Below are 20,238 nucleotides of genomic sequence, written 5' to 3'. Positions count from 1 at the left end.
TTGAGCAACATTTTTCTCCCAGGGAGGTGCTCTTTTGTGCTCCAACTGTTTATACTGACACATACTGTGTTTGAATGAATAACTAACAGAAGGTGAGTCACAGCTACTGATGAATCTGCTCACAGTGTGGAAGTGGTTTAATCCAGTGTCTTTACATCTTAAAACGTTACATGTGAGTAATGGATCTCTACAGCTCCTCCAGAGTTACCACAAGCCTCTTCTCTGATTAATGTTGTCCTCATCAGACATGTCTGTTTGAGTGGATGGATATATTTTTTGACAGTTTTGCAGTTGTGACACGTTTTCGGAGCTGGACCCACAGCGGGCTAAAAAGAAGCATTCAACTCAACGCAGTTTTTTATGGCAGACCAATTTCTAAAGTAGAAACATTACAATCATAGAAATAGAATAATAGAAAGAAACCATAACAAATTATTTCAGAAATGAAGTTACGCGTAATAATGTGAAACGACACCAGGAAAAAATATTGAACACTCGCCAAAAAAGGGAAGTAGGCCAAGACGCCAGCTGAGATCTATAAGTGATTAGAAAACCGTCCAGCTGGTTCGGTCCAAAGGGGTAGATGGATGGGTGCTTTGACTAGGAGCTGTAGCTTTGTGCTCAGGCATCTGGAATGTTTCGAGATCAGTCCACAACCTCAGGTTTCACCATATCTATTACGGCTCATTCTAAAATAAACTGGAGCAGAGGTATGAAGGTCGATGAGTCTGAAGTTCCTGTTGTAGCGTAGAGACGATGAAGGTGGGTTGCAGGACGGATAATAAAGCGTTGGATTCAATGCATATTTCTGGTCTTTGAATACACACACTCCACACTAAGATCATCAAATGCTAATGTCTGACAAAGACAGCATGTGAATACAAAATTACAGTTTCTGTTTGATGGGATAAAAGTTGCCCAAACCAACCTGGCCCTGAAAAGTTGTTTACGCCCTACACCTGCAGACTGGTTGTCTCACCCTTGGCAGCACTGTGTCAATGATAACCCACAATGAGCTTTTTACATCTCTGCAGAGAAACTTTGACCGATCAAGCCTCCATTTTGCTCAAAATGGTGGTAAATATTCTGTCACCCTAAAGCCCGGTGTGTTCTGGGAAATGTGAGATGGGTCTTTGGCTGTTTTTTTTTTGTTGTTTTTTTTTGTTTGGTCAGCACATGTTTTAGCCTGCAACATTACCATGGATGCCATCTCTTTCTTCTTCCCCACTGTTTCATGTTATCTCCATTTGTAGGTAGCAGTTCACACTGTGGTACACTAGAACGCCTTAAGCTTTAGATATGACTTTGTAAAAATTTCCAATCTGATGGACACAGCTACTATTACTGTCTGAAAAAATGCACCACTCCCGACCAAAAGCAACCAATCAGAGCCAGAAGGAGGGGCTCAGCACTGTCAATCAACCTCATGTACTTGCTGCTTAATGTGCTAATGGTGCCAAAAGTACTCATTGATTCTGGAAAACTGTTTATGCCCCATCATTAGTGGCCATGCTAACTAGTTTTAGCACTCTTTGCTAGCTGCAGCATAGCAGACAGTGGTCGGTAGCGCCACACAGAGGGTGATTGACACCACTAAGACCCTCCTCCTCGCTCTGATTGGTTGTTTCTAGATAGAACGGCAGAGGAGCTCAATTTTCAGAAATTATCTGTCTCATATCATACTGTCACAACACAGTGACAGTTTCAACAAATATGTAAAAAAAAAAAAAAGTTTTTAAATAAAAGTTACATACATTTATTCACAGTGTATGTGTTGAACAAGGGGGGCAACTACATTTCCACATAGGATGAGGTTGGTTTGGAAAGCTCGTTTCTAAATGTTACCATTGTTTGAAAACTGATGCCCAGTATATTTCCTGAACTTATCTTTGACTCATCTTAAAAATTTTGCACAATGAGCTGAAGAAAAAAAAAGAGAGGCAGGGAAAAATCTGGAAGCGGACAAAGACAATGTTAAAGGTGGTACGTTTCTTCAACATCACACCCTGTCTGAATGTGTCACTCGGCCGACCTGCAGCCCTGAAACTAATTACAGGTGGTGTGTCTTATCCCAAACAACATATGGCCTCCTTTTGGTCTCTGCAGCAACGAGTGCGGCTCAAACGATTAGAGCAGGCCACTCAACCTGTGACTACTCTCGACTGGGAGCAGAAAGGAAGTTGGCAGAGAAACAACAGACGGGGGCAGGGGGGAGTTGGACCTCACCTCGCCTGACAAAAACAGGCAGACGACAGGGAAGCCACCCTGAATGGCCTACTTTCAACCCAACCAGAGCAGGTCGAGTTGAAAGTAGGTCCTGTACATTAAAGTACACTTACTCTGCAAGTCAAGCTTCTGTTTAACTAAATTTAGGTAAAACACAACTAAGGACAATCCAGAATGCTAAGCATTTATCTAGAAACAATTTGTTTTTCTCAGAACATGCTGCAGGTGCACACATCTTGGTATTAACTAGTAGGTTTGAGCTCTTTATACATTGTTGGGAGTAATCTGAAGGGAATACATCGGTCAGGAGAAGAGTTTTATTAAAAAATAACCTGACTGGAAATTAACACTGTGGATTGCTCATAATGAAATCAGAACATTTTAGTCTGACCTGCTCCTCTTCATGACTTTGATATTGGCAAATTCCTCCTGCAATCTAAGCGTTGTTGTGTCATCACATGTGGTTTTCAGTGTTTTTGCAGGATAATGAATAAAAGTGAAAGATTAATTTACAGGAATATTGACACCAAATGAGCTAACAAACAGAAAAATCTAGCATAATATGGTCTTCTCTTAATTGACAAACTATATTTGAAGTGAGTTTTGTTCATTCTACAGAAAGGTCTGGTCAATAGATTTATCCTAACTAAAATTGTGGCATATTAAAATCATAGATTATGTGTACTTAATCTAAAGAAGTAAAACTCCACTGTCTTTATATCGTAAACTATATCATATGTGTCAGTCAAAGCCACGAAAAACCTGTTCTATGTTTTGCCTCTTTAGTCTCCTGGACATGCAAAAGGCATCGCGATATTTAGTCGTCAGACCACAGGCCTGAGGTTACAGAGGTGATATCTCGCGCTACCTGAACACTCGGAGTCTCATTCCGCCACGGTCCTGCCTGCCGGAAGGGGTTTCTGCTTAACAGCTCTACATTAGTCTTTTCATTTGGAAATAGAATTGAAAGTTTATATTTGTAACGATCAACTTTTTTAAATTTATTTAAAGTAAATCAACAAGTCTACGTTATTTTACATTTATTCGTCGTAATTTGTAGAGGAAAAAATAGCTAATTTTGCCGTTTGAGATCAGCCGGTGGTGCTAACAAAGAAAATTGTTTCTCTTCAGTAATAATCCCCCACTATTCTCTTTAGTTATGAGTCATGTGGTCGTTGATAATCCACACGGTCTAGATCAGCAGGTGAGTAATTTCAATTTGTTCTTATTTCTTTCGGGAAGTTTGAGAATTTCTTTCCTGTAAACCTTAGTTTCGACGGAGAAAAGAGGGGAGCTAGTCAAGCTAAGCTAACGCAGCGGCTGCTAAAATGGAGGCTGTAGTCGCAGTGGAGAGGATTGTGATGGCGGAACATGATGTTCCGATGTGCTAGCGAACTGGCCGACCGCAGTTCTCCTTGAAATATGTGACGATGCTCTTTTAAAATGTAATTTCTTCAACTTTAATATATAAACGTATTCGAACGCAGTTTCGTTTGACCGACTACTGCTTTAATAACCTGTGAAAGCCAGTGGAAAACTACTAGGTTAGCTGATATTTTAGACCCGGCCGGCATTCTTCTACTAGGCATAGCGGCGCAGCTAATGAGGCCTGCTCAGCCTGAAACGTGGCGCAGGAAAAAATTATTGGCGTCGGGGTTTAAACATCCACGAACGACCGGTTTCTTCTCCATGACGTGAATTTACACAGTTCCCCCCAATAAATATAGTTACATCCATTTGGTAAAGTTCTTTGTGTAACATTTTTATTTAAATATTTATTTTCAAAAATTTTATCCGATTATTTAACACCGCAAATCGCACTTCGACGCGTAATGGGCGCTTTGTGGCTCTCGTTCCCTTGACCTAAATTCGTATCGCTTATTGAGTTCGATAAAACAAGTAATCATTTCCTAAAATCGAAGCGTTGGCTTACAGAAGTAGTAAACACGGCAAACGGAAGTCGTTTTGGTAACCAAATCCATAAACGGGTGTCTAACATCTCTTGAAAGATTTGTTTTCTAAATCTGGAGGGAGGCCAAAAAAAAAACAAAAAAACAAAAAACGTAGTCAGCTCCAAAGTTCAAAAGCTCAGCTTGGCTATATTTCTGTTTTGATGCCGACTTATTTTAGTTGGGACAATTTGAATTGTTTTTTTTTTTATAGCAAAACTAAGTTGCTCAACATGTGATGTTTGGATTATTTTATTGTGGACTTTAGAGCTTAGCCGCTGTTCTTGCCTTTCTTAAAATGAAAGTAGTCATGCCAGTCAGCTTCTTTATCATACATACTGTTGCCGACTTGGGATTTAAAATATTCCACTATAATCTGCTTTGCCTTTCTTAGTGAGGCCATATTAGTAAGAGGTTGCTATTTTGGTTTCCATCAAAGATGATAATCTTTCCTATTAGTTAGCTGTCCTTTTTCGCCTAGCTACAATAAAAGGAAATGTGACTTGCTAAACATTTAGGACACAAAAATGAGTTTGATTTGAGCGTTAAGATGACCATACTCGGATATTCTGACCACCAACACTGATAATTTGTGGCTATTTTAACTTTTCCGTTATTGTTGTTACCGTTAAACTATTTAAATTATTACACAAGAGTTTTCTTAGCAGTCACTATTTCCATGAATTTTATGGTTAGTCATTAAAATTTTCATATTGTGCATGTGATTTCATTTGCTTGGGACGTCTGAAAACTTTGAACTGTATTCGGTTATTATGAAACATGTTATTAAAGTGAACTGAACTCACCATAATTCAGGTCAACAGGTTTTAAATTTGTATGTTTTATAGTGACAAAGCACATTAATGACAGGAATTAAATGTTGTATTATCTTTGGCTTTTTATGGGACACAATCATATTCTTAATTTGTTTTATTTTGCACTTGTAGCTTGCTGCCCTAGACTTGAACCCTGACGGTCAAGGCGGAGGAACTGGCAGTAAGTAACAACTTTAACTGTTATATATATATATAAAAAGATATATAAAACACTTTTTTTCAGATTTTAAGTTGAAGGAAAAACATTTGCAAAACTCGAATAGAGAATTTTTCTGTTGTGGGATGTTCATAGAAAATGATGCAAACAAAGCAGTTTCCAACATAAGGATAAGAAAAAAAAAGTGTCTACTACTAATGCTTTTAGCATCAGTCTTTTGTGGAAATTTAATGCAGAAAAATTAAACTCTTAAAATCTGCACTTGTTGCACCTATATTAAAAAAAAATATATATAATTTAGCTCCAGAAAGCTGTAGGTTGCAGTGGCCTGGACCAGGGCAACACACCTGAATCAGATAAATGCATTCATTTGATTCAGGTGTGGTGGCTCAGGAGGACTGAATGTAGGGTTAATGTTCTAATTTTTAAAATATTTTCACACTTCTGTAGATCCCCATGTATTCACAAATTTTTCTGTGGAACATAACCTGAAATTTTTCACAGAAAATTCATATACTCCAGGTTTTTTTTTTTTCAGAGCATATCTAAAGAACTCTAATGAAAATGCAGCTTGGGAAGCTGATTTTCCTCAGTGCAGTGCTACTTGATATGCTATTGGCTGCTGTTTTGCAAAGCAGCAAATCCAGAAGCACTTTTTATTCCCCTTGGTGCTGATTGGCTGATAAGGAAGGCTGTAGATGTTAGCTTCTGCAGTAGCTCCAAGATCGTGTGCACTGTGCACGTTACTGCATTTAAAGGTGTAGTTGGTGTTTGGACTATTAAAATAGGCAGATAATGATTGAGGTTTCAAAATGTATAGAATGGGATTATTATTTTTATGTATTTTTTTTAAGTGTCCCAGTGTTCACCAGTATGTTCTCTCTACCCAGGACGCTACATTCCACCTCATTTGAGGAACAAAGATGCTGCAAAAAATGGTGAGTTTGTTGAACATTGTGCATGGCCTCTGAGAAAAATCGTCACAAGTTTGATGTGTAACTTCTGTTAATGAGAAAAGCCCATCAGAGCATGGCAAAAGCAAACACAATTGAGAACAGACCAGAGGCGTTCAGCAGTATGTTATAGTAACTTATTGATCTTTAGCTGTCAAGTCAAAGACGGCAGTTGTCTTTTGTCGGGTTTAAAATGTACTGAGGACCTTTCCATCGCACAGAACGAACAGAGGACGCTGTGCGGAGTGTTTTGTTTCTGTGCTGGACGGGTTTTCGGTGCTCACAAAGTAGGTCAAGTGGTATCGTATGTCAGCCTGAGCCTCCAGGTTTCACCCCAGACTGCTTGTACATGTGAGGATGGGGCCAATTCACTTTAATTTAGCTCAATTATTCAACAGACCCATTTTGTCCCTCGAACTTCAAGCTCTGGCTCATTCAGTCTCGTGTGTGAACAGTGCTAGCTGTTGGCAGCTCTAATAAAGGTTGAAATTGGGACTGTCATATTTTGGGATTAAAGCAAGATAAAAGTCATGGTACTGTGTGGCTGCATACTTGACACTTTTTTCCCCCTTTTTTCTTTTTTTTTTTTACTGTTTTTCTTATTCCACAGCAGGAAATTCTTATCCCGCTGGTAAACAGTGCGGTTATTCAGTGGCACCAGTAAATTTCTGTAAGTCCCTTCTGTCTGCTTTTGCTAAGGACAAATGGCATTTAGAGATGCATGAAATAACAATTTCACACACAAATAAAGCCAGTTTGACAGGGGGGAAGTTTTAAAAACTATTAATTTAATATTAGAGATGCACCAATCCAATACTGACATCGATCCTGATGATGAAGGGAAAAAATCTGTGACGATGCGTCTTTTCCACAAGGACGGATCGATTCAGCCTATTTGTGTGCTTTGAGCGACGTCATGCTTTATGTATTCAACATTATATTAAGAATTCCTAATTGCATCTTTTGAACCATTTGAAAGGTTTGTTGCACTTGATCACGTTTGACCAAGGTGGTCAGTTTCTTTACCGTTTTCCATTTTTTGTTCTACTCCTAATTGCAGTGAATGAACAAATGAAAGTTTTTTTCACTCGCTTGTTTGACCAAGCAAGTTGGTGTGTTCAAGTGTGCTGCACTGGTGTTTTAAAAAAAAAAAAAATGTAGTTTGGTACATTTAAGTAAAAAAAAATTAAAAAAATCGATTTAAGTCTGCACTTTTTTCAATATCGGATCCGTGCCGGCCGATACTAAACCTCAGATATTGATATCAAAAGTAAAGAAAATAAAAAGTGGATCGGTGCATCCCTATTTAACTTCTCTTAATTGTTGCGCTTCTCTTTGCTGAAATGCTTGCAGTTGAAGATAATTTTCTAAGGCAAGATATTTGTCATTTAATTATTTGCAACCTTTTCCATAGTCCTGTTTTTTTTTTTTTTTTTAATGGACAATATGGATTCCCCCCCACACCTCCTTCATACATATAAATATTGATGTCGTTTATCTCGCATTGAATGGTCTCCAAGACGCCCCCAAGCAGTGCCCCCAACCATGGCAGGCTGACTGCCAGCCAGCGCAGGGAGCTAGCTGTCCTTCAGGATGGGATGACTGTACCATGGGTAACTACTGTGCAAAGTCAAACCCAACACTTAAAAACCTGCATGAGCCAGTACTCCCTGGGGTTGGGGGTGGGGAGTGGCAGATCTTAAAGCCTGCTTCCCTACTTTTTACTCAGGTTACTCAAGACTGGTCTCTCAAGAGCTTGCCTTTTACCATGCCTACAGTGGTGGCTGGCGAAACCGACGCGGTACACTTTGACCTCCGCTTGCATGCTGTCCCATCTACCTGTTGGCACACCTTGACAGTGTGTGCAGCTAGCTGAAAGCCTTAGCACAGTTGCTAATGAGCGTGACGATGCTGCATGGCAGCGTTGCATTGGGTCACCCCTCATCACCTGGGCGGCTGATTTACTCTGTAGGGAGTGAAAGGGATGCACAGCAGGTTTGTTTAGTAGAATCTGGTTGAATCTCTGCTGCCATCAACCTGTGGAGTTGGACCCGTTTTATTTAGCATCACTGCACTGGAATCCTGGATTCAGCTCTGCCCCGACAGACCCGAGTCAAACAAAGGGTTCGGGATTTTGTGTAACTTTAAACAGGAGGTAATTAAGTTTTTTTGATTCCAGTCTGCTGGAGCAGGAAGGCATCCAGAAGTTACTATATAGAGGCAGCAGACCCCCAATAATACACCCCCACCACTTTCTTCAGACTCAACAAAAAATGGTGTTCAGTTAATTTGAACACCAATTTCTGCTGGTTTGTGCATTTCATTTGTGCCGCTCTCATATCAATGTTACATTTTTCCAGCTGTTATCAAGGGTCAACAAGATACTTCACATTTACAAAATCAAATTAAATATTTCTTTCAACTATGTTAAATTCTTTTGTTTGTGCCATAATAACAAACGAACATTTTTGCCACACAACCGTTTGACTCAAATTTTGTGTAGTTTGAATGAAGGGTAGAAACACGCTCTTATTTCAGGTCTACAACCTGGACTACAAAGTGCCTTTCAGATATTAAGTTATCGCATAAAGTTTTTTTTTGTTTTTTTTTTCCTTTTTGTTTTAGATCCACTTAAAAAATCTGAACTTGAAAAAAAGTCAAATTGGTGTGTAACAAATGTTAGGTGGCTATTTATTTTTGACAGATTTTTCTGATACTTGGTTACTGATTGTTTCTGATTATTCCCATGAACTCTTAAGACTTTAAATAAACATGATCACTAGTAGCTGGCCAATTTTTCAAACATTTTATTAATTTCTCAACCTGAACATTCAGTCAGCTTGGCCTTGAACACAGACTTCTTTGGCTCATCAGTGTCTGACTAGGGATTGTGGTCGCTTGTGTTGGCCATCTCTGTTGTGCGCTTACTAAAATGCTTGTCGTGTGCTTACTAATGGTTTCCACAATGGAGGACTTTGACTCCCAGGTCTTATCTTCAACAAAAGACCTTGGAAGTCTGCCAAGAGCCGTGTGGCTCTTCTGCTCTTGATATTTGGGCTGAGGACGTTTCAGCAGAACTCTCAGACTAACGATTGTCGTTCCTCCTTCACCGAGTGTGGCCACCAGCAGGAGCAATGGCTGCTGAAATTGGTGCTACCGTCATTTTTACTCTGTTACTAAACAATAGTGTCAAAGGGGCCTGTTTCTACCTGCCTGCTTTGGTATGTTGTCTGCAGTTCAGTTGCGATGGACCTAATCAAACCTGCAGTGTGTATTTGAAGTGTTAGCAACTGGATATAAAACCATTTCTAAACCTAGTTTTTCTTTTCTTCACCCCCTTTTATGTAAAGATTCACCTGGATGGGACGGAGGACGCACCAACGGATTTGTGAATGGTTTCCATGACAACCGTACAAATGGGGGTTTTGGAGGGCGTGGACCCCCTCGCAATGATAGAGGTGGGCGTGGCGCCTACCGTGGTAACAGGGGCGGAGGCTCGTTTAATCAACCATTGCAAAATACAGGTGGGGAATTCCTGTTCTCTTAAATATCTAACAGTAGCCGCAAGTGTAGCGTAGCGTTTGCCATAAGCCCCCCCACCCTTTTTTTTTTTTTAAAAAGTGTCTGTTTATATTCTCTTGAGAGTAAGCATGCATTTTTAAACTGGCATCCCAGTCTTAGCTGTAAGGATAGGTCAGGAGTGAAATAAATTGACGGTTTAACAGGACTTTTGCTTTAAAGAAAACACAGAGCTCCAGCCTTGGTAAGCAGCAGACATCTCTGGATGTCTGACAGCTGATTGTGCCAGAACAGTTTCAGAGTTAGTCGGTGACGGGGATTCGCTTCCCTCGTCGCAGGTTTTGGAGGCTACGAAAACAAAGACGGAGGCTGGGGAGGAGCTCCTAGAGACGCCGCCTACAACAGCTTTGGAGGGCGCAACGATCGGTCCAAGTTCAACGACCGTGGGACTGGCTCCAGAGGAAGGTGTGTGTGATGCTTTCAAAAATCTTACAGCAACCCTGAAATATGTGAAGCGTTCAGAGCATCAGAGGTTTTATCTCTTCAGTTTTACATCTAGGTGTCATTTGTGCAGGAAAAACGTCTAAATAAGCTGCTGATGCTAAATTTTAACTGGGGTTTTCATTATAGCTTGGGGCTGAAACAAGTAATCAAGATGAATCAATTATTGGAGTTTAGTAAACAAGTGATCACTAGCTGGTGTATACGGACTCTCAAATATGGCATTTGTTCAAAGAACAGAGTAGTAATCAAGCCAACACTGAACAAAAATGTACATATTTTGGATTTAAGTTGTAAAGATGACCTAGAACTCTTCAGATGGCAGTTTTAGCTTCATTTGGTTCAAATTCTGCCTTTAAACAAAACTTAAGAACTTTTTCCATTACATTTTTAACTGGTTAATCAATCAGGATTATCCACATCTACTACTCCGCCTTAGCTGCTGGTGCATGCTTTTACAATTGATCAAGCATACGTTAAAGAAAAAGTTATCACATTTTAGACACTAAAGTTTGTATTTAAAGTAATTTGTTTACAACTTTAATGTATTTTTGGAGTCTTAAATTTAAGTGGTTAATTGAAAAATCATCAAAATGTGCCTGTTTGTTTTAGCCAATTGTCAGAATAACCTATGAAATACTCACTTGCTAATACAGTAGTTTGCTGCAGCAGTATCATAACAGCACATTTAAACAGAACATTTGAATCGGTTTCCAGATACGAGCGCGGGGGGTTCGGCGGCGGAGGGAACAGCCGCTGGGTGGAGGACTCCAGAGGAGAAGATGACTGGTCCAAACCTACTGCACCCAATGAGCGTCTGGAAAAGTAAGCAACATTAAGCTTATGGTTGGAAATAATCTGTCTGTATGTTACATTCAGACTAATCCTGACTGTATCCTGCTTGCAGCGAGCTTTTCTCTGGAAGCAACACGGGGATAAACTTTGAGAAATACGACGATATTCCCGTGGAGGCGACTGGAAGCAACTGCCCACCACACATTGAGAGTGTAGGTGTCCCTCACTGTCTCCGTTCCTGTTTTTAGACAAAGAGCCTGGCGACTAATGGTTGTTTCATTGTGCAGTTTCATGATGTGGACATGGGGGAGATCATCATGGGGAACATCAACCTGACCCGCTACACCCGGCCAACTCCGGTCCAGAAGTACGCCATTCCCATCATTAAGAGTAAGAGAGACCTGATGGCCTGCGCCCAGACAGGTTAGTGTCCCTGATCTCAAACAGGTTAGCATTTAGTCTGACTGGTTAACATCTATGGCATTCCTTACAGACAGTTGAAGTAAAGTTTGTTGGTGGTTTTTGTTTAGATCTTTATTAATGGAGCCCATGTGTGTTTCAGGTTCTGGTAAAACCGCTGCTTTCCTGTTGCCGGTTCTGAGTCAGATCTACACAGAAGGGCCAGGAGATGCACTGCAAGCCTCAAAGGGCAGTGGACAGGTAAAAGCAATAATCTATAAAGTTGTAATAATTCCACACAGTGTTGGGTTGGTCCTGAGTTTTCCTTCAACTTCCAGGAGAATGGACGGTACGGCCGTCGTAAGCAGTACCCCATCTCCCTTGTTCTGGCTCCAACCAGAGAACTGGCTCTGCAGATCTACGATGAGGCCAAGAAGGTGAGTTTGGAGCTAACAAGTAGTTTGTCATTTCTTATTTTTCACTGTTATGTGACATCAAAAGACCTCTTGTCCGTTCCTGGTGTCCAGTTCGCCTACCGCTCCCATGTACGTCCCTGTGTGGTGTACGGCGGCGCCGACATCGGCCAACAGATCCGGGAGCTGGAAAGAGGCTGCCATCTACTGGTAGCCACACCGGGACGTCTGGTGGACATGATGGAGAGAGGCAAGATTGGTCTGGACCATTGCAAGTTAGTATCTGACTCACTGGCCTATTGAAAGATCAAACGTTTGAATTCAAAGATTCGACCCCAGGATCTATCAGTGGCTAAAGGTCAATTGTGTCTGCAGCTACCTGGTTCTGGACGAGGCTGATCGCATGTTGGACATGGGCTTTGAGCCGCAGATCAGACGCATCGTGGAACAGGACACGATGCCGCCCAAGGGCATCCGTCAGACCATGATGTTCAGCGCCACCTTCCCCAAAGAGATTCAGGTGTGACGGCAGCCTTACAGTGTCGCTTTGGCGGTGCGTTCAATGAGTCTGGTCATCTTATTGTTGACTGTTGTTGATTTCAGATCCTTGCTCGGGACTTCCTGGAGGACTACATCTTCCTGGCAGTTGGGCGTGTCGGTTCCACATCAGAGAACATCACACAAAAGGTTGTCTGGGTAGAAGAGAACGACAAGAGATCTTTCCTTCTGGATCTGCTCAATGCCACAGGTAAAAAAAATGTTTTTTTCTTCATTCAACAACTGTTTTTATTTGTTGAATGAATCTCATTCTGTTCAAGTCTGCAATGCTAAGCTAATGTTGGGCTCTGGCTGCAGAGTCTAATGATATTTCAGTACAGGGTTTCCCCCAGAATACCTGCTAACCCCAGTGGTTGGGGCAGTAGGTCAGTCATTCATTAAGCAGCCTGCTTTGTTTTTGAGTTAAATGTTTAAAGTTGACAGAAAATTTGAAAATATCACTTGATGATGATGTATTATTGAAAGATTAATGCTTGAATACCGACTATAAAGGCTTACAAAATGCAGACATAAAAAACACCTGGTGGTCTGCCAGACTTATAATATACTGGTGGAAACCCTGCAGGAACATGACCAGGTTACAGAAAGCTTCACCTCACACCAGAGTCGTGCAACTTTATTCATATTCCCAGGAATTTGATTCAGTGTTTTGTCTTAAGTGTGAAAATACAATTTAAACTGAATTGAACTGTGTTGGTTGTGTAGCTCTGTTACTAAATGAAGAACTTTAGCACCTCCATGTTGTTTTAAGGCCTGCATGCCTGGCTGTGGGGGAGGAGGAACGTTGACCTGTTTGGCACTGGAGTGAATACTAAACTGACTAGTTTACAAAGTTTTTTTTTTTTTTTTTTTTTTACTGGCCTACATAATTATCTGAATTTTAATCCAATAATCAGAGTGTAGAACTATTTAAGTGATCTTGGGGATTTTTGATAATCAGTAAAATTAAAAGAAGTACAATACCTGTTTCAGTAATGAGGAATTTATCAGCAGGGCTTTTATAATCTTCCTGCTGCGTCCTCTGTGATGTCTTAAGTGCCTGCTTTTGTAAAACATGTTCAGGTTATATTTCCGTACCTGCTGCATGCGTGTGGATTTTTAGCACTTCAAACCCCGCTCATGTGGCTTCCTCATGGCCTCCCAGGTAAAGACTCCCTGACTCTGGTGTTTGTGGAAACAAAGAAAGGAGCCGACGCTCTGGAAGACTTCCTGTACCGCGAGGGCTACGCCTGCACCAGCATCCATGGAGACAGATCTCAGAGGGACAGAGAGGAAGCTCTGCACCACTTCCGCTCTGGACGCTGCCCAATCCTGGTGGCTACAGCTGTAAGTTATCCCTAGTTGTGCTATATTTCTCTAAATGTAATCATTCCTGAGTTGTTTTGGCAAAAAAACGTTGCTGTTGAATACTTCCTGCTTAACTTTGAGCTTGTAAGGATACTGAGCCAGCTGAGGAACACCAAATAAACGTCCTTCCTCCTGTCCAGGTGGCTGCTCGAGGTCTGGACATCAGCAACGTGAAGCACGTGATTAACTTCGATCTGCCCAGTGACATTGAGGAGTACGTTCACCGTATCGGCCGTACGGGACGTGTGGGCAACCTCGGTACGATCCCGCTCTCAGTAACTTCAAATGATCTCTTTGCTTTAAAGAACAGATGTGTAACATAACTTGTGGACTCTTGCTCAGGTCTGGCCACGTCGTTCTTTAACGACAAAAACAGCAACATAACCAAAGATTTGCTGGACATCCTGGTTGAGGCCAAGCAGGAGGTTCCTTCCTGGCTGGAGAGCCTGGCCTACGAGCACCAGCACAAGAGCACCAGCCGCGGACGTTCCAAGAGGTAACACTCCAAAATCTGGTCCCATGTCAATTCTTTCAGTAAGAGGTCAAAATAAAAATACTTCATAGAAAATCAGACAAAAGAAACATTTTTTCGAGTCTGTTTGATTCGGTGTATAAAACAGAAACTATAAAACTTTAGCAAAACTGCAGGCGTGTTTGTATTTTTGGTTGAAACAAGCCTGTTCTCCATTCAGTTCAGTGCATAGAGTACCCAGAAGTTTTACTCAAGAGTTGTGAAACTTCACAATAAAATTACTCAAAAGTAATAAGTACCATGTAGTAAAAATACATTTCCTAAAAGTTCCTAAAGCATAACTAGTTACCTCTGTTCTCATGTTCGTCAAACTGGCCACATCTGATATCCATCTGGTTCCCGTTTGCAAACACTTACTGGTTTCTCTCCTGCAGGTTCTCTGGTGGTTTCGGAGCCAGAGATTACCGCCAGACATCGGGTGGCTCCGGAGGCTTCAACAGCAACCGCTCAGGACGCAGCGCTGGCGGTCACGGAGGAAACCGTGGCTTTGGTGGAGGTACGGGAGCTAATGTGGCTCAGCTTTTAAAGGGGCAGTATCATGTAAAATCCATTTATTTTGTTTTATTTTACTTTTTTGTCATTCCCCCATCGAAAACATAGCTAGTGTTTGATTCTTTCTTTTGAGGAGTTCTTTAATCACCCATGGCAACCATTCAGCTGTTCAAAATGCCTGGGTGGACATTCCTAATTGTTTCTGGCTAACACCTGGTGGAACTGTGCATCCACTGCACTTATCCCAGCTGCTACTCAGAACATCGCTGGTAAAAGCGTTAAAGGGTTAATAGAGGAGCGAAGTTGTGATGACTTCCTGAAGGCGGAGTTTCACAAAGAGCAGGAACCTCTTAAAGAGACAGATGTCCAATTTTAAGGTGTTAAATTATATTTGATATTTATATCAAATAAGTATAGTTGATATAAATAGCATTTTTATAACCTCTGAGGTTACTTGTGTTGTAAAATGCCTCTCTGTGCCTGGAAGTGACATAAAGCTGCTCCTTTAAAGTGTTTTCGTACTGCTATGACTTTCACCTTTCTGTTTCCCAAACTAGTCGATTCCTCTGACCTCCTGACTTTCTCCTCTCAGGTGGCTTCGGCGGCAACTTCTACAACGACGGCTACGGCGGAAATTACAACCACTCTGGTAGCGTAGATTGGTGGGGGAACTAAACACCATAGGAACAGGTTGTCATGCCAACCTGCTGGAAACCACATGTTAACCTAAGCCAGACCTTAACAAACCCTCCCTGTGTAGCTCCACTGACAGACAGTACATTACAACCCCAGTTCTCTGCCACCGGCTTCTTTCCCCCCAAAAGGAAGCGCAGCACGACGCAAGGAAAATCACCAGCACGTGCCGACCGCCAGGGGGCGCCGCAGAGATTTTGCACACCTCAGAGCGAGCATGGATGCTTACATGCACTGTCCGACCGCAACCTCGGACTTTTCATCGTTCAAAAAAAGTATTTTTGTTCTCACTGTGGGGTCCGCCGCCCCGCAAACTGGGTAACCTGAGGATTATTTGTATGTTGATGTACTGTGCCTTTTTGAATTTAACCAGGAAATATATGTTATTTCACCAGATGAACATGGCCAAGAGCTCAAAATTTGTTTTAAAGATTTAGTTTGGAAAAAAAAAATAGTCATAAAAAAAAAAAGAAACTAGAGAAGTTGAAATAAGCTTGGACTTAAACCTTGGCAAACTCTTGGGTGTTGTGGCTCTTGGAGTCATGATTCCATTTGAACCTCAAATTTCTAACATCATGTAGCCTTTTTCTATTGTCAAACAGCTAATGGAGCCATTAGTTTCTCTAAAACTGGGCCACTGTGTTTTAATCCGAAGGGGGGACAAAGTTCCATTAGTGTTTTCTTTCTTTTTTTTTTTTGTTTTCTGCTCACTCTATCCTGGACAGGCTCTGTTTAGGGACATGGTTGTTTTTTGGGTTTTTTTATTTAGCCATTCCTGACGTAATCTTAATAAACACAGCAGTCGTTAAGCTCAGTGCCAACAATCGCTGAGGTACAAAAACCAAGAAACCAATGCTGGAACTCCACGCTTTCTGATAGACTTGACAGTGTTACGGCAGCTAGTCTGTTACCAAGCGCTAGCTACTTAAAAAAAGAAGAAAAAAAAACAGTGAACGGTGTTTTTTTGTTGCTTTTTACTTGAGACGTTCTCGGAGGCGTATGCAAATTCTTTTGGAAAAACCCCAGTCAGGTTTTTTTTTTTTTTTTAATCGTTTCTCTACAAAAGAAAAAAAGATGTATCGAAGCAATGCCTGCCATCTTGAAAGTGAAGTTCAAAATGGCTGCACAAAAGGACCACAACATTGGGTATTTTACACTTGCAAGTGTTTTTGTTTTTTGGTCAAGGGAGAAAGGACATGTGAACTTGAGTCGCAGGCTTAACTTAATTACTAACATTTTTCTCTTTTTCAAGCTGCGTTGGAGGCGTGGTTCATCGTTAGGAGACGGGACATTGGCGTAATCACTGAGGTTTTCAAATGACCAGCAGGAAAAACGGATGGGTGGGGGTGGCTTACGTTGGGCAGCAGCACTCCAACCGCACAGGACGGGGGCGGGGGTTTGGTGAGGGCGCGGGGCGAGACTTTTTTCAGTGCACCGCCGTTTGGTTTACACACAAAACTGAAGGTGGCCAAAGATCGGAAGGTGTCCTTCCTTCTGTACGGAACATTAGGTAGTATCAAGAGAAAAAAAAAAAAAAAAAAATTCAGAGCAGCTTTTCCTCTGGAAGAGGAGCAGGAGTCGAACTCTGAATGCTCCCCAGTCCTCATCAGGTGTGATGTGCCTTGAAACCTTTCATTTTTTTTTTCTTTTCTTTCAATCTGAAAAGCGGATGCACTGACAGTATTGAGAGATTGAATGGTGCTACTTGATATGTGTGTGTGTGTAGGCCCTCGTACATCGAGCCCATCGAGTTTTACTAAAGTTGTTTTATTGCACATCTAGAGTTTTATATAGATGTCTCTGATATGTGTCCTTAAGCTTCCAAATATTGTGTGTGAGGAGTTTGTGGAGAGAGAAAGAGAGGGAGGAAACCCACAAAAAAAAAAAACGCAGCTTGTTTACAAAGGGGGAAGGGTTCTCAACGTTGAAATCCAGGATTTATTTGGGACCAGGGGGATTTAGCAGTCTGGGGGGGGGAATTTAGCCATTTGCACAGATTTCTAGATTCTACTTTTGCTGCTAGTTTTGTGTAATTTATTAAGCATTTTTGACAAATATTTATTTTTGTAAGCCTCTAAGTGATTCTTTGAAAGTTTCAGAAACTTGACCAAAAGACAGTACAAAAAACACTGGCACTTGAATGTTGAATGTCACCTGTATGCGTGAAATTTATATATTTCGGGGTAGTGTGAGCTTTTTAAATGTATACGATCCATTGGACTCAGTTTCTAAATATCCACAGCTGTTTCCGAGGCCTCCACATGGCCAGTCATCTATTAGAATTTCCCAATTGGTCATCAAAATTCAAAGTGGATTTGAGCAAACATGCCAAGGTTTGGAGTAAAGCTTTCAAAAGAGCAAATAAATTTCCTAAGCATATCAGTGCAGAAGTGTTCAGATTCTCCAACTGTGTGCATTAATCCTTCAGTCTAATTTGACCTGATTGTTTCTCTTTTTTTTTTTCTAGTCAATGTCTGGCACATGGCAATCCTTAAAGAAACAAACATGTGGTTTATTCTCCTTGTTGTACTTTTGCATATATGATGCCTCTCGAGTTCTCCGTGGCTGTGGAACAGGTCTTCAGCTCTGAATCTCAAGCAGAACCTGAGACTTGTTGCTCAATCTTTAGAGAAACCCCAGAGCTGTTTAGATGTAGACTTTGCTTTTTTTTTGTGTTAGCCTCTAGGCTGCTGCACTGCATGGAGGAAGTGTGGGGGAGAGTACTCAGCTGTGCAACAAAAAAAAATGTAAGATTTTACCAAAATAAAATGTTTGAATGCAAAAAGTTTGTTGAAAAATCAAGCATGTTTTCTGAGAAGTTGTTTACTGTAGATGATGCTGAGAAGACTTGTAGCAAGCGGCCTGCTGCTTTGTGTTGGCACCAGGCAGCCAAAGTCGGTTTGTTATGGATTGGATGAGCTTCATTTGTTTTGATGAGGAAAAATGCATAAAGATTTCATTTGTACTTTCAACTGTGTCATTTTTGTATTTTTCCTTAAGTTGATCGGCTTCGTTTTTGCACAATACCATGAGTACATGCGTGGCGACATCGACATCATGCTGCTGGGGAACCAGAGCGACCGCCGCCCGCCGACGAGGCTCGAGCCTTTAATGAGAAGAACACAGTCACTTATTGATGCATCGCAAACGTGTACAAATCTTCAATATTCTGCTGATGTAAAAACACAACTTTGCAATTGCGTCTTTCCATTAAATAAGGATTAAATTAAAATCGCCTGAACAAGGTTTTAAACACCTTGTCATGGCAGGTTTACTTATTTCAATTGGATGTATTTGCATGTCAGCATTTGTGATGTTGGTGTCTGAAGCTTCGTTAGAAGTCAATATTGATGTTCTGAGACCATTTTCAGGTAATATGCTAATGGTCAAATAATGCAAGAGCACATTTTCAAAGAAAATTTAAATTCTAATCAGCATTTAACACTGAGCTGGAAGACATATTTACATATTCAAAATAAAGTAAATTAGTCAAAAAAGGGCTGGTTAAGACTAAAGCACCAGACTGGAAACTTTTGTCATTCAATTTTTAGTAAAAAAACAAAATGGAGATTGAGCTCATTTTAATTTATTATGCAATTAATTCATTTATTGCTTATTACCACAGGCCTCCGTGTAGAACCTGAAACTCAAACTGAACAAATGTAAAGTGTTTGCTTATGCAAAGTAAAGTTTAAAATGATGATCAAGAGGCACTGCAAACAGGATGTTGCCATGGTGAAATCCCGATTTATCTAAAACCCTGCTACCTCCTCTCTACTGTCAAACCCAACTCAGTTCAGACTTCCGAGGTAACTGGAACGCATCGTAACACTTCAAGGTGAGAGGCTAAGCTACAGTGAGGAAAGCATCAAGACATCCAAATGTGTCCCAGCAACAGTTGCCACCCGTGTGGAGTGAGGCTACAACTTCTGGATAGCAACGTTTAGTCTGAACGTTTAGCAAAGAAGCTGAGGAAAATGTGAAAGAAGTTATTCTGCAGGAAGAACAAATATGGAAGATGATCTCCTCCACTATTGTCAGAGAGCTGAAACTCTAATTTGACCCATTTAGATGGAGTTTGTCATTCCAGGTGTGCAGCTGAAATAAATACATTTGAAATAAGACCAAACAAACTTACAAGCAACTTCTCAGCAAGATTATCGATTGTCAATAGTTGAATATAGATCTAAAGTCACAGTTCCACTGGCATAATTTTTCATACATGTTTTAAATGAAAAAATCTGCCATGGATGAAATCGGTGCTTTTTATCTATATTGAACTACATGATCACTTGAAACCTGCTCCTGTATATTGCCGAAACGTCCAGACAGTCTGCTCTGGACACTCGTCGGTGCATCTGGAGCAGGAAAAATGCAAACTAGTGGATTAATATTCCAGTTGAATGAAAAGCATGTTTTAGCCCACTTTTTGAAGGTTTTTTCTTTTTTTTTTTTTTTTTGCTCACTCTGTGGAGGTCACACTGGCTTTTGTCTGCTGAGCAGGTTTCGTAACGGCTCTGTTTGTGACGCCCATTTCGTATAATTTGTGTGTCATGCTGTGAAAATCAAGTTATGGAGCCATTAAAGTTGGGTGAAGTTAGAGAGCTCCAACTGCTAATCTGTTTAATAAATTGTATTGATCGCCTGTTTGATCAGATCACTGTGTGGACTTGGCCAATATGCCACTAAAACAGAAGCAACTTGAAGTTTTACCTCTAACTTCAAGCTCTCTGTGTGTGTGGGGTGGGTGGGTGTGTACCAGGTCTTTATATCCTTATGGGAACCTATTTCTGTCTACAATGTGGGGTTATGGGGGCCATCGCTCCTTGTGGGGACATTTTCTTGGTCCCTATGAAGGTAATTGTTGT

At 41.0% G+C, this 20,238-nt stretch overlaps 1 protein-coding gene across 6 annotated transcripts; it reads left to right on the top strand.

The window, feature by feature from the left end:
- The first annotated feature begins 3,075 nt into the window (after positions 1-3,075).
- ddx3xa (DEAD-box helicase 3 X-linked a) lies at positions 3,076-18,342 on the top strand. Of its 6 annotated transcripts, none has more exons than XM_044132302.1 (21): positions 3,102-3,430; positions 5,123-5,171; positions 6,059-6,106; positions 6,732-6,791; positions 7,642-7,734; positions 7,851-7,922; positions 9,472-9,645; positions 9,979-10,105; positions 10,859-10,966; positions 11,049-11,148; positions 11,224-11,359; positions 11,499-11,596; positions 11,674-11,772; positions 11,863-12,023; positions 12,124-12,268; positions 12,352-12,496; positions 13,451-13,632; positions 13,794-13,911; positions 13,996-14,149; positions 14,560-14,681; positions 15,270-18,342. In XM_044132302.1, exons 1-21 carry the CDS (start codon positions 3,386-3,388, stop codon positions 15,350-15,352), a joined length of 2,319 nt encoding a protein of 772 aa, XP_043988237.1. In that variant the 5' UTR covers positions 3,102-3,385; the 3' UTR covers positions 15,353-18,342. The 6 variants fall into 6 exon arrangements, with proteins under 6 accessions (XP_043988242.1, XP_043988237.1, XP_043988239.1 ...); XM_044132303.1 differs by having other exon boundaries at positions 3,104-3,430; positions 9,472-9,579; XM_044132304.1 differs by lacking the exons at positions 7,642-7,734; positions 7,851-7,922.
- Positions 18,343-20,238: the final 1,896 nt, after the last annotated feature.

Source organism: Gambusia affinis, linkage group LG11 (genome assembly GCF_019740435.1).
Source record: "Gambusia affinis linkage group LG11, SWU_Gaff_1.0, whole genome shotgun sequence".
NCBI lineage: Eukaryota > Metazoa > Chordata > Actinopteri > Cyprinodontiformes > Poeciliidae > Gambusia > Gambusia affinis.
The sequence above is the reverse complement of the archived record's forward strand: the minus strand, read 5'-3'. Positions and strand labels throughout refer to the sequence as shown.

Bases quoted from the DNA above. Each gene is read 5' to 3' on its own strand.
- ddx3xa (XM_044132302.1), top strand. From the start codon at position 3,386: ATGAGTCATGTGGTCGTTGATAATCCACACGGTCTAGATCAGCAG. The intron at 3,431-5,122 runs GTGAGTAATTTC...TTGCACTTGTAG, and splicing joins CACACGGTCTAGATCAGCAG to CTTGCTGCCCTAGACTTGAA. The intron at 11,773-11,862 runs GTGAGTTTGGAG...CCTGGTGTCCAG, and splicing joins TCTACGATGAGGCCAAGAAG to TTCGCCTACCGCTCCCATGT.